Here is a 14,424-nt window from a genome sequence, read left to right on the forward strand (position 1 = left end):
TGTGTAGTTGTGTGTGGGGTGTGTGTGGATGTGTGCTTATAGATTTCTAGGTTAATCCTTTTTTTTCTTTCAACACTGTAGACTTGTGGTCCTTGGTTAGATACGTGTTTATAAAAACAATCTGGGGGTGGGGGAACCACTTTAAGGAAAAACAGAGAAGCTTCAATATGACGGCATGAAAGTTACTGAAATGGAAGGTTTGGAATCAGTGACAGATTATGAAATAGTATGCATATCATGACGTCACTTTAATAAAATGTGTTACCCATGTGTAACAGATGGTTTGTAGATACATGAGTATATTGTGTTAAGCACACACTTCCAAAGATCTGGAAGGACTTGTGCCGAGTGCTAACTGTGCTCGGTTTTAAGCTCTGAACACAGGGTGGAGATCCTGAGGAGTTCTGTTTCTGGAGCCTGCACTGAGCACAGAGCTGATCTCTGCTCCTGCCCTGAGACACTCAGCTGAGAACTGGGCCTTCAGGCAGGGCCAGCAGTGCAGGGCTGGAATCCCCCAGAGTCTGGGCTGGGCTGAAGTGTGGAGCCCCAGTTTGTCAGAGCTCAATGGAAGATGGGGGTTAGCTGAAGAAGGAGGGCAGCTACATAGTCCAACCAATCATAAGTCAGCAGTGAGCTAAACTTGGAAGTGTGCTGGGTAGAAAACGAGGAAGCAGTTTCGTTTTCCGCTAATGCAAGCAGAACAGTTAAGAGGGGTGGCCCAACGCAGCTCACAGCGGCCAAAGCAAACCCACCGGGTCTGCGGAGTGGGCCTGGCAGCACGGTGACCCACCCAGGAGTGGAAAGCCATCAGACCGGCAGACCTGGAGGGTTTGAGCCAGAAGTTCGGGTTCTGGAAGGAACGGCTCAAATTCGTACCTGGTCTCCAAGTTCAGCTTTCTGTGGGGTAAGGAGAGCATCCCAGCTCCGGATTCCGGCCCGTTCCACCAGACTGGAAGGGCTGAGGGTGGGGCGGGACCCTCGCGGGAGTGCTCCGAAGGTAGGAGAGAGGAGGGCCTCCTCGCTGAAGTTAGCACGTGGCCTGGGGAAGGTCTCTTCTCCTTTTAAAATAATTTGTAGCCTCTGTCTTACTGTGATTTATATAGGTACATGGATAGATGATGGTAAGTCGATAGACACGGACAGACAGACCGATGGGCAGGTGACGGAGTACTGGGATTGAAGAGTGGAAGGAGGGGAGAAAACACAGAGCAAAAGAGAACCTAGCTAGAGTCACCAGAAGCAATCAGGAAGTGTGTTGCTTCTAAAGACGTTCTGGAATTAAGTTTTCCCGGGATTAGTAGACACTCCTATTGGCCCGTTTGTCTCCCTGGGCTTTGGCGGGGTGGAGCCAACCGTTGGGATTTAAAAGCGCCTTCCACAATCAGTACTGACCTGGCGCTGAAGACCTGGGGCCGGTAAGGCTGCGTGGGTCTCCGCTGGTCGCTGGGTCCTTAGGTCCCACTGCTCTGCAGGCCCCCCGAGGTCTCGCCAGGTCCAGACCAGCAGACCTGGACCGGCAGCATGTGGGCAGAGCAGGCGCGGAGCCAGGGTGACGTCTGCGCGTCTCCTGGGGCCCCAGATAAAGTTTATCAAGCTCAGCAAGTACCCCCAGAAGAAGGGCTGAAGAGAATTGGAGGGTCATGGAAGGAATGCTCAGGGTGGGGCCGGTCTGAGCTGTGCCCTCCTTCCAACTGTGCAGGCTGGAAACCAGCTCTGTGCAGGAACTGGCTGAGGCCGAGCCTTGGCTGGCGAGGGGGGGGGCGGGGCTCACCTAGTACAGAGCCCAAGAAAGAAAAACTCAGGCCCCAGTAGTAGTGTTGAGAAAGTTCTGCAGATTCAATTTAACAACCCCCTATTACTGTCTTAATCTAGGAGCTAAAAAACAGGAATAAAATTGTTACCTAGCCCAAAGTTCACAATCTAGAAGAGATCAGAAAAATCTCTCATATCTAATAAAAATCTGTATGGCCCAAGATGCTATTGGAGAGGGGCCAAGAGCTCTGTGGTCTTCTACCACATCCTATTTCCCTTCATAGTCTGCTTCTGCCGCAGACTAGCCAGTCCTGGGATTGCTTAGTGCACTGTCCCTGCTCATCTAGGGGTCTGTGTGTCCTGACCTTACCAACAACACACCTGCACCAGAGGCTAAACTGCCAGCAATTTCCACAGATAAATCATGACCATAAAGATCATCTTTTTTTCAGTTATTCTCATGGGACTATGCTGGCCATTTATGAAGGACCCACTGGCTACAGGCCTCCTCCACCACCCGCATTAGTTTCTTGTTTGGGAAGGCATTCTGCCTATCAAACTCTAGCATAATTACTATGCTTGCCAGTTTATTCCTTTGACTCATTATATTTGACCTAGATTAAATATTTCTCAAAAAGTAGATGAATGAATTGTGTGCATGGAAGACTTCATTTCCTAGTAAAAGTAAAACAAATGTTCGAATTGTTTCAGCTGTAGGATCAATATGTCAACAGAACTCTACTCGCTGGTGGTGCAAACATCTCACCCAGACTTGGTCATTGATGCAGGAGTGGTGACTCTTGGGGAGGAAAACAGAAAAAAACTGGACGCGATGAGGAGAAGGGAGGAGAAGCTGAGACTTGCTCAGGCTTCATGTGCTCTGCTGAACTCAGGAGGAGGGGTGATCAAGATGGAAATGGCCAACAAGGATGAGCATCCTGTGGAGTTGGGGCTGGATTTGGAAAAGTCACTCAGAGAGCTTATTCAGTCTTCTGATTTACAAGCTTTCTTTGAGACCAAGCAACAAGGGAGGCAACTTTACATTTTTGTTAAATCTTGGAACTGCAGTCCTGAAGATGGTTCCACTAAGCCTCGCATTTGTAGCCTGAGTTCTTCCTTGTACCGTCGATCAGAAACGTCTGTGCTTCCCCTGGATTCAAGAGAAGCATTCAGTTTTCTGAAGAAAAAGAAAAGCAGTGTAAAATGCAGTCTGATGGAGAACGGAGCCCCACCTAGGAAAAATCTCAGAGCTGAATGTCAGGACATCTCTGAATTAGATCGTGCTTTGAAAATTTTCCAACGTGAAAGGATTGATTATGGTCATAAGTTGGCTTTTTCTGAATCTACATCTATAGAGTTTAAACAGTTCTCTACAAAATGTATTCAAGAATATGTAGCGCGTATAATTCCAGAGTACATCCCTGCATTTGCAAATACTCGTGGAGGCTACCTTTTCATTGGAGTGGATGATAAGAGTAAGAAAGTCTTGGGATGTAAAACAGAACTTGTTGACCGTGACTCTTTGGAGACAGTGATAGCAGAAGCAATATCCAAGTTGCCCATTGTCCATCTCTGCTCCTCTGAAGCAGGAGTGTCCTTCAGGACCAAATTCATAGATGTGTATCAAGAGAAAAATGTGTGTAGTTACCTCTGTGCGATCAAAGTGGAGCCGTTCTGCTGTGCAGTGTTCTCAGAAGCTCCCAAGTCATGGATGGTGAACAAGGAGAAGGGCGTCTACCGCCTGACAGCTAAGGAGTGGGTGGGCATGATGATGGACGCTGACCCAGGTGAGAAGGGGGGCATTCTCTGTCCTTTTTGCCTCTTTAACTCCTCTGTTTCCTTCACTCTCGAAACTCATACCTGCTGAAATTGACTTTCCTTTCTAAATCTTTATGCTTTTGGATACAAGAAAGTTTCCTTGAAAAATAAAATCTGGTATTATATGAATGATGATTTTTTTTCATAAAAGAAGTAAAGGAAAGGGCCAGGCATGGTGGTGCACGCCTTTAATCCTAGCACTTGGGAGGCATAGACAGACGAATCTCTGTGAGTTCAAGGTCCAGCCTGGTCTATATAGTGAGTTCCAGGACAGCTGAGGCTACAGGGAGACCCTGTCTCAAAAAGACCAAAAAAAAAAGAAGTAAAGGAGCTGGGTGTGGTGGTTCACCAACTCTTGTCCCATAGTCAGTTTATTAGTTTCTTTTAATAACAGTACTATAGCTGCAACAGCTCAGATGCAGGCTGGCCATCCTGCCGCAACAGGGTCCAGTCTTTTGGAAAAATAGGCCACAGGTCTCTTCCAGGGCTCCACAGTTTGAGTCAGTACATCCTTTGCCATCCCGTTTCATTTATCCACAAATAACTGGAAGGGTTTGGCAATGTCAGGCAGTCCCAACGCTGGGGCTGACATTAAAGCTGTTTTAAGCCTTTGAAAACCTTCCTTTTCTTTCTTTTTTTTTTTTCTTTCAACTTAGGGGACCATTTCTTCCCAGGCTTTGGTATAGTGGCTTAGCTATCCTAGCAAAGTTAGGTATCCAGAGCCTGCAATATCCAACTGTCCCCAGGAATTCTCTCACTTGTTTTTTGTCCTGTGGCTCAGGAATGCTTAGGATGGCTTGAATTCTGCTCTAAGACAGGATCCTAACAACTGCAACCTGCTCATTCCTGTAAACCCTTCCAATCTCTGTAACTTTCTACCAATGTCTGGGACTGACTGACTTACAAAGGCAAGATTAATAGCTGGCTGGTTTTCTGTAGGGTCTGGGTCAAGAGGTGTAAACTCCAAATAGGCCTCCCGGGGCGCTCGAGAAACCCAGAGGGAGATTCCTGACTCCTGAATAACCTTAGATACCTTTGAAAGATTGGTAGATTTTCTGGCTGCTGCTCTCATTCCAGTCAGTAGGGCCTGGTGATGGGTCTAGTGCCCCCTTACAGAGGTCCATATTAGGGTCCCAGTTTGGTAGGGTGGAGGGCAAGACCCAATCGATCCTGGCAACTGTACCCCTCCCCCAGGTACCCCCAGACCCGCTACAGATTGCTGGGCCTCAGCTAGGATACTATCCCCTTCTTCAGCTGTAAAGAGAGTTCCCAAGAGCCCAGGTGGGCTAATGAGTAAAAAGCAGTCTCCACTAAAGTAAGAGCTTGCAGTTTCTCAGAGAAGGGCGGGTTCTGAGCCTTCCAGTTGTATAAATCACTACTGGAAAAAGGAATATAGACCAAGAAGGGGGGTCTGGGCTCCCCACCTGCTGGTGGAGATCCAATTGGGGGTGCTTTCCTTTAAGGAAGACTAGTGGGAGGGGAGACTTGGCTCAGATGCAGTGTAGCATAATCTGATCCAAGTGTGTGGAGGCGAATACGGATCTGGCAGAAGGGGTGATCCTTTGAACTGCTGCTGAGGGAGCAGGGGCATTCTCCTCAGCGGGGCCCACTCTAGACACAGTCGGATCCTGACCCCGCTGGGTGTGTGGATGGTACGGTGGGGGAACATCTTCCTCTGGGACCAAAACTGAAAGCCCAAGCATCTTCTTAAGAGTTTTACTTAGCCCCTGGTTTACTGATCTATTAGAATGGAGGGGCCCTGTGCAAATTTTCAGCCAAGGGGAAGGTTAGAGGAGAAGGGAAAGCCAGGGGTCGATGTTGGGGAATTGATCAGGATGACGGGATCCCCCGAAACGACTCGGCAGACTTTCGACACGGAGACTGGCCAATCTATATCCAAACGTGGCTATTCTAACTCGCACAGGGTGGGGAGCTTCTTAGATGACATCTTAATTCCTTAGTCTGCCTCACAGAACTTTTGTGAAAGTGGTGCAGCATGCAATCCAAAGGTGTCTCCCCTGTGCTCCTCCGGTTCCCATGTCTGCAACAGAACTTACAGGCACAAAAGAAAACACAGAGCCACCAAACAAAAATGAAGAATGCAAAGAGACAAAAATACCCAAGCGGACAGGGGAGACAAACGGTCACAGGAATCTATCTGGTGACCACCTTCCTTCACGTGTTAAAAACAGAAAAACATTTCATACGCCAGATTCGGGGTAGCTGACGTCTCCTTCTGCCCCTGGGGACTGGGTCCAGCGATTGCGTCCAATCCGCCCCAGTAAATCCCCTTTCCAAATGTTCGGACTGTCAAAAGACTCACCAATCTGTTCTGTCCTAGGTGCCCATCAGCCAGCGGTTTCCTTTTTTTAAAAAATGTTTTATTTATTTTTATTTATTTTATGTGCATGCGTGTACTGCCTGCATGTAGGTAAGTGCACCCCTGCAATGCCCTTAGAGGACAGAAGAGGCTGTCGGATCCCGTGCCATGTGGGTGCTAACTCTTCCCAAAAGGCGCTTATCCCACAGACTTGTGACTCTTCAATTTGTGATAACCGAGGTCTCAGGCTCCAGCAGCCTTGGCATTTGCTAACTCTCCCTGTCTTATCCCGGACCCTCTGGAATGTGGGGTCTCCCAGTTTCTCCCTGGTGCCTCCAAAGTGTTATGGAGTTTGAAAACACTGGGAAAAAGACCACCAGACTCAATTCAAATTTTAACTGGTCAAATTTATTAGGGCTATAGGCGTTAGTGGTCCCTTAGTCAGATTTAGGACCCACAGCCCTGAGGGGAGGGTGGAACTAACTTTTAAAGGCAAAAACTACAAATACCACAGGAATTTAATCACACATGAGTGATGCCAGATGCTCCTGAATGTAGTGAAGACACCCAAGTTAGCAGATGAGGAAACTACAGAAGCCAAAACAAGCTTGTGTTAGTTCTTCTCTTAACAAGGATAGAGACCTTGGCAGTAAGGCACTTTCTGATTAAGTGCAGCTACTGTGTTTGGGAAACCCAAGGTCAGCTGTTCCAAAGAAAGCACTCTTCTAAGGGGAGGCACTTAACCTTGAAGCTGGCTGTTTTTCTAGCTTTTGAAGTTCAAAGTGGCTGCTTTATACAAAATGAAGTTACTTTGGCTATTACAATTGGGGGGGGCCTCTATTTGGGGAGCCATAACACCAGCACTCAGAAGGCAGAGGTAGGCATATCTCTGTGAGCTCAAGGCCAACCTAGTTTACATAGTGAGTTCCAGGCCAGCTGGGGCATAGGGAGACCCTGTCTCAAAAACAAGAACAACAACAAATAAAGAGAAAAGTTAGACATGGATTTCTGTGTGTGTGTGTGTGTGTGTGTGTGACACATGTGTACATGTCACAAGCTCATGTGTGGGGGTCAGAGGGTAACTTGCAGGAGTCAGTTCTCTCCTTCCACCATGTGAGTCCTGGAGATTGAGCCCAGGTCATCAGGCTTGGAGGCAGGCACCTTTACCTAAAGCCATCTTGCCAGCCCCATGGAAATGGATTTCTTATTTAAATATATATATTACTTAAAACTCTCTAATTGTAATTCAATGAAACATCATAATAATGATTATTTGATGCCAAACTTTAGCATGACACTAGCTCTGAAAGTCTAGACCCAACACTGGACATGGTATATTTTGGGTGGAACTAGTTAGGGTATAGGGATAAACCAAGTGATCAGAATTTTAAGAAAACATTTTAGGCATCACTATAGTTCAAGCAAAGAGCTATTCAGACACAGCATAACTTACATTGTATTGAATGAGGAAACCTCATTCAAGCTTCAAAACAAGCCAAGCCTAGTGGCTACATGCCTGGAATTCCAGCACTTGGGAGGCTGAGGCAGGAGGATTACAAGTTGGGGGCCAACCTGGGCTAAATGGCAAAACTACCAAAAAAGAAAAGAGTTTGAAAATAAACAAATAATATATAGTGGAGCTTTGGAGACTTGGAAAAGATCAAAAAAGGATGAGGTGTCTGACTTCGTATCCTAAATTATACCAAGACAAATGAAATTTACACTGCCTTGTATGACTAATTCCAGTGGGGAAGAGTGGAATCTACAGGCTTAGTGGTTTTCGTTTAAATATGCAGAAACTTTTTTCTTCCTTCTCTGTCTTCTTTATCCTTTAAAAAAATTAGTTGCTATACAATCTGGTGAGATCCATTGTGATATTTTCATCATTTGTATTATATACTTTGATCATAGTCATCCCCAACACCCTCCCTTGTCACCCACAACTTTTTCTCTTCCAAAACAGTTCATTTCCTGCTATCATGTCATTGGACATGTAGACCCAGCCTGAGATGTGCTTGTAATCATCTTTTTGATAAAGTCTCTGTCTCTGTATCCTGGGGCATCAGTGATAGTCACATAATATTTGCTGGCCTCAAATTTCCACAGGGAGATGTCAGTAGTGATACCACGCTCACACTCAGCTTTAAGTTTGTCTAAAACCCAGGCATACTTGAATAAGCCTTTTCCCATCTCAGCAGCCTCCTTCTCAAATTTTTCAAGGGTTTGTCAATCCCACCACATTTGTAGATCAGGTGACCGATAGTGGTAGACTTGCCCGAATCTACGTGTCCAATGACCATGATGTTGATGTGAGTCTTTTCCTTTCACATTTTGACTTCGAGTTAGCAGTGGTTTTCACAACACCTGTGTTCTGATGGCAAACCCATTGAGAAAAAGCTTGTGAATTTATTTTCATTTGATTATATGAATGATTTAATTTCCTACCTGATTTCATCAATGACACACTGGTCATTCAAGAGTGCATTGTTTAATTTCCATGTATTTGTAGAGCTTCTATAATTTCTCTTCTATTGGTTTATAGTTTTATTTAATTATGATCCAATGAGATACAAGAGATTATTTTTTGTTTCCTTATTTTTGTTTTTACTCTTTATGTGTATGAATGTATTGCCTGCATGCACATAAGTGTACCTATGTCATCCAGTGCACCCTCAGAAGAGGGTGTCAGATCCCCTGGAACTGGAGTTACAGATGGTTGTTAGGTTGTTACCCACCATGTAGGTGCTGGGAGCTAAACCTGGGTTCTCTGCAAGAGCAATTAGTGCTCTTAACTGTTGAGGCATCTCTCCAGCTATATATATTTCTTAAGACTTGCTTTGTGACCTACAATGTGATCTGTGCTGGAGAAAGTTCCATGGACTGCTGAGAATAATGTATATTCTGCCATTGTTAGGTGGAATGTTCTGTTGAGTCCATTATATTTACGGTATAGGATTTTGGGGGGGGGGCTGGATGATGTACTTATCGATCAAATTGGGGTATTTAAGTCACCCACCATTACTGTATCTGGACCCATCCGTCTCTTAGTGTCTGACATTCAGGGCATATTTCTTATCCATTGCTAGTTGGGCCATGGCTTATATCAAGCTCATGGCTATCAGACTCTTCAATTAGCTTCAAGTTATGGACTCAGGTCCCAGCTACCCAGAGTAGGCTGCCACTCACCATTCCTTTCACTTCCTGAGCCCATCCTCCTGCTTCCTGAATTTCTTAGCATGTCAGTTCTAAGCCTTCCTTTCCCTACCCTTTCACAACTGTCATCATCCCTTGAACTGTGGCATGGTGAACCCCAGATCCCTGACATCTGCTTGTCTTATCATCAGGACACCAGGATAGCTCAGTATTAAATAACAGGCTCCATTCTAGATGGTACCCAGCCATAGCACTCTGAGACATGGAAAGTGACAAAATGGACGTCCTCCCCACTGCTAAACCATAATGTCAGTGGATTCTTTGCCTCACCAGAACCCTCAACAGGATTCAAGGCTTGTGAGAATGGTGTCATGCGGGTGGGGCTACCATTCTCTTTTACAGGGCTGCCTGGATTACCTTCTGGATCAGGCTTCAGCTTCCCCACGCTGTGGTTTCTGAAGTTCTTCCAATCTTTCCCCCTTGGCAGTAGTCTACTCTCTTGTCCTGACCATTCAATCACTGTCACACAGAGGCAGCGGCTGATCAGCCATCTCACCACCCCAGAAGCCTAGCAGAAGACTTTGAATGTCAGCTGAGTCTGTCTACTAGCCCTCCATGCTGCAGACCAGTGTATTCTAGGAAAGGTCTGGAACATAAAGCCAACCTCCAACAATGTTTATTTCCAGGTATGAACATCCAGTTTTTACATTGAGAAAAATAAACAGTTTAATGTCTTTGATTAAAAATAAATCCATGAAAGATTATCCTCTCCAACACCAGGTTTATGAAGTCATACGCCACGAATTTCTTGGGAATGAGGTCCAGGTACCAGAAGTCATCAGGCATAGTGGCAGCAAATTGCAGATGCCCAGGCCCCCACCAGGAACTTAGAGCATATAATTCCCAGGGGTGAGGCCTGAGCATGTACATTTGAGCCAGCTTCTTAAGTAGTTCTGGTGCTGGAATTAGAACCCATTGATCTAATACAACTAATGGAAAAGCGTCAGACTAGAAGCATAATGATGTAACTGACTGCCTCTAGTCAGCTTTTAATGCTGGGAGAATTATAGCTGTAAAAAGAGCATAAGCATTCACTTGACAGAATAGAATAGCCCAGAGGAACCAGGAGCAATTTGAAAGAAGCTAGTGAGAATGAGTCACCAGAGTCTGCATTTGACATAAAATAATCATTCTAGGTTGTAGATGAGATTAGGTAACTTTTCTCACAACTGCATGAATTATTTTTATCTAGATTTTGTCTAGAAATTCCTACTTAGGAAAGGAGATCTAGGTTTCTAAAAGAAGGAAATGCTTTAACTTCATACACTGAACATGTGTGAGATCTGACAACAGCCTGTGATACACAGGTGTCCTTGACTGTATAAACATATTTCAAGGGCCAGGTAATTATGGAACTATAATTGCCTTAGGTCCATTTTCAAAGTTAATTTACTTGACATCTTTCCAGTCATTAGCTTATCATAAAATTTTTAAACTTTCCACACAAGAAACCTGATGTAAGAACAATTGCATAGACGATTTCCACTTGCTTAGGCTCATTAAATTCCATTTGGTTGGCACAAACTTATTTCCTTACGTAAGATAATATGAAGGCAACATCATTCTATCAGATTTACAGAACTAGAGCTAAAGAGAAAGATTGGAATATCTCTCTTTAATTTCTCTTAAATTATACTATATTATAGGAACTTGGTTCTCCTTTTAAAATGCAATATGTGATTCATACAAAACAATATACTTTTTTTTTAAATATTGTCGACTCTTTCTTTCCATGTCTAGTGTCACCAGGAAGGCAACATCATTCTATCAGATTTACAGAACTAGAGCTAAAGAGAAAGATTGGAATATCTCTCTTTAATTTCTCTTAAATTATACTATATTATAGGAACTTGGTTCTCCTTTTAAAATGCAATATGTGATTCATACAAAACAATATACTTTTTTTTTAAATATTGTCGACTCTTTCTTTCCATGTCTAGTGTCACCAGGATGTTTGCAATATATTCCTGATTCCCTCTGGAAAGAGCTGTCCTCAGAGCACCAGGGTCTAGAGACCTTAATAAGCCAGGAAATCCATTCTTTCTCCTGCCAAGTGCTGATCTTCTCTAGAAGCTGGGCCATGGACCTGGACTTGAAAGAGAAGCAGGGAGTCATCTGTGATGCTCTGCTGATTGCAGAGGACAGCCCCCCCATCCTCTACACCATCCTCGGGGAGCAGGATGCAGGGGGTCAGGACTACTGTACCCACACTGCCTTTACCCTGAAGCAGAAGCTAGTGAACACTGGGGGCTATACTGGGAAGCTATGTGTCATGACCAAAGTCCTCTGCCTGAGTCCCCAGAGCACTGCAGCTTCCACAGAGGGGTCAGCCTGTCCCATCCATTACCCCAGCTCCTATAACCTTGCAGACACCCAGGAAATGGAGGCCTTGCTTCAGGCCCTCGTGCTGGTCTTGCTCAGCTTCAGATCTTTCCTGAGTGACCAGCTTGGCTGTGAGATTTTAAACCTGCTCACAGCCCAACAGTATGAGATACTTTCAAAAAATCTCCATAAGACCAGAGACCTGTTTGTCCATGGCTTGCCGGGGTCAGGGAAGACAGTCATGGCCCTGAAGATCATGGAGAAGATCAGGAACACATTCCCTTGTGAGACAAACAGAATTCTCTACATCTGTGAAAACGAGCGTTTGAGGGACTTTATCAGGTAAGCAATTGGGTCCTATGCCTGTGAGTTATTTAATCTGGGGTTAATTTCTTCTGATAAATCAGCCTGATCCTTCAGAAGTAGATAATAAAACTGTCTGCAGCCAGGCCTGGTGGTGCATGCCTTTAACCCTGGCACTCAGGAGGCAGAGGCAGGCAGATCTCTGTGAGTTCAAGGCCAGTCTGGTCAGCATAGAAGGTTCCAGGCTGGCTGGGGCTATAGAGAGACACTGTCTCAAAAAGACAAAAATAAAACCAAAACAAAACAAAAAGAGTCTGTGGCATGTTCAGTGCTTTGTTCAGAGGAGTCTGGTAGAATAGTTAAACTGACTTAATGAGAGCAACTCTTACTGTGTCATTTTCATTGTTACAGTTCAAAAAATATCTGCAAAGCAGTGACCAGGAAGACCTTCATGATAAAGGAGTACCATAATATTCAACACATCATCATTGATGAAGCTCAGAATTTCCGCACTGAAGATGGGGACTGGTATGAGAAGGCAAAAGCCATCACTCAGAGAGAACAAGATTGTCCAGGCATTCTCTGGATCTTTCTGGACTATTTTCAGACCAGCCACTTGGATGTTAGTGGCCTCCCTCTTTTCTCCCGCCAGTATCCGAGAGAAGAGCTCACAAGAGTGGTGCGCAATGCAGACAACATAGCCAGGTACCTACAAGAAGAACTGGAGGAAGTCAGAAACAAGCCCCCACCCAACCTCCCTCCTGGGTCCCTGGGGATGCTCCGTGAGTTTAACTGGGCCCAGGGTGTGTCAGGGAGCGTTGAGATTAAGAGCATGAGTTTGAAGACGATGATGACCTATGTAGCAGGGAAATGCCAGTTTTTCTTGAGTAATGGCTATTCTCTCCGAGATATCGCTGTGCTTTTCAGCACAGTAAATGATGTGCAGTACTATAAAGACATGTTCCTGAAAGAAATGAGGAAGAGGAAAATGTCTTGCAATAACAATGAGCTCATTTATAACCATGACATGTTTGACAGTGTCCGTCGATTTTCAGGCCTGGAAAGAAGCATTGTGTTTGGCATTGATCCTCGGGCAGCTGAGCCCGCCATTTTCCACAACCTTCTGCTCTGCCTGGCTTCCAGGGCAAGGAAACATCTGTATATCCTGAGATTTTCTAGTCTTCTCCTGTAGTTTTTGACTGACTATTCTTCATCAGAAATATATGATTTCTAACAACAGAATCTTTTAAGAGAACAGACATTTTCTGTTTAAAAAAAAAAAATCTAATTCCAGGAAAGGAAGATGACAAATAACACCGAGGTACAGTCTTCCAGATTCTCACAGGGATAATCTGAAGAAAATGAGGTGGGGATATTAGAAGTGGGTGATGCCAAATGTCGTCGACTTTTATTTTTTATATATTTATTTCTTTACATTTGGTCTTTTTGAGACAGGGTCTCCCTGTAGCCTCAGCTGGCCTGGAACTTACTATGTAGACCAGGATAGCCTCGATCTCATAGGGATCCACCTGCTTCTGCCTCCCTAGTGTTGGGATTAAAAGTGTGTATCACCACACCCTGCTTTGGTGACTTTTTAGTAGCAGTATAAAGCAGAAAACTTTAAAAAGCAGGAGAGGAAATCCAGAGTCTGTCCTGGAAGGATTGGCTCAGTTTAGAGCACTCCCAGCTCACAGGGAGAAGGACTGCTAATCAAAGATGCCAGAGACACAGCTCAAGATAGACTTGGAAAATCTGTGTGGTGTTTTCAGTAACAAAATTTTACAAAGAAAAGGCCTATACAAGAGGTAGATGACAATACTTCCAGATGGTACTTTCTTTCTCTGCACCTGACCCGAACATTTACAGATTACCATTTCAGAAACACCCCTGCTGGGTGTGGGAGATGGCTCAGTGGGTAGGTGTATGGGAGATGGCTCAGTGGGTAGGTGTATGGGAGATGGCTCAGTGGGTAGGGGTATGGGAGATGGCTCAGTGGGTAGGGGTATGGGAGATGGCTCAGTGGGTAGGGGTATGGGAGATGGCTCAGTGGGTAGGGGTATGGGAGATGGCTCAGTGGGTAGGGGTATGGGAGATGGCTCAGTGGGTAGGGGTATGGGAGATGGCTCAGTGGGTAGGGGTATGGGAGATGGCTCAGTGGGTAGGGGTATGGGAGATGGCTCAGTGGGTAGGGGTATGGGAGATGGCTCAGTGGGTAGGGGTATGGGAGATGGCTCAGTGGGTAGGGGTATGGGAGATGGCTCAGTGGGTAGGGGTATGGGAGATGGCTCAGTGGGTAGGGGTATGGGAGATGGCTCAGTGGGTAGGGGTATGGGAGATGGCTCAGTGGGTAGGGGTATGGGAGATGGCTCAGTGGGTAGGGGTATGGGAGATGGCTCAGTGGGTAGGGGTATGGGAGATGGCTCAGTGGGTAGGGGTATGGGAGATGGCTCAGTGGGTAGGGGTATGGGAGATGGCTCAGTGGGTAGGGGTATGGGAGATGGCTCAGTGGGTAGGGGTATGGGAGATGGCTCAGTGGGTAGGGGTATGGGAGATGGCTCAGTGGGTAGGGGTATGGGAGATGGCTCAGTGGGTAGGGGTATGGGAGATGGCTCAGTGGGTAGGGGTATGGGAGATGGCTCAGTGGGTAGGGGTATGGGAGATGGCTCAGTGGGTAGGGGTATGGGAGATGGCTCAGT

General features: G+C 45.6%; 1 protein-coding gene across 2 annotated transcripts; it reads left to right on the forward strand.

The window, feature by feature from the left end:
- The first annotated feature begins 699 nt into the window (after positions 1-699).
- Positions 700-13,663, forward strand: LOC103746057 (schlafen family member 8-like). Of its 2 annotated transcripts, XM_008848140.3 has the most exons (5): positions 700-904; positions 2,464-3,539; positions 9,574-9,729; positions 11,044-11,767; positions 12,140-13,663. In XM_008848140.3, exons 2-5 carry the CDS (start codon positions 2,477-2,479, stop codon positions 12,918-12,920), a joined length of 2,724 nt encoding a protein of 907 aa, XP_008846362.1. In that variant the 5' UTR covers positions 700-904; positions 2,464-2,476; the 3' UTR covers positions 12,921-13,663. The 2 variants fall into 2 exon arrangements, with proteins under 2 accessions (XP_008846362.1, XP_029409445.1); XM_029553585.1 differs by lacking the exon at positions 9,574-9,729.
- The last annotated feature ends 761 nt before the right edge of the window (positions 13,664-14,424 follow it).

Source organism: Nannospalax galili, unplaced genomic scaffold, assembly GCF_000622305.1.
Source record: "Nannospalax galili isolate Female #2095 unplaced genomic scaffold, S.galili_v1.0 scaffold363, whole genome shotgun sequence".
Taxonomy (NCBI): Eukaryota; Metazoa; Chordata; class Mammalia; order Rodentia; family Spalacidae; genus Nannospalax; species Nannospalax galili.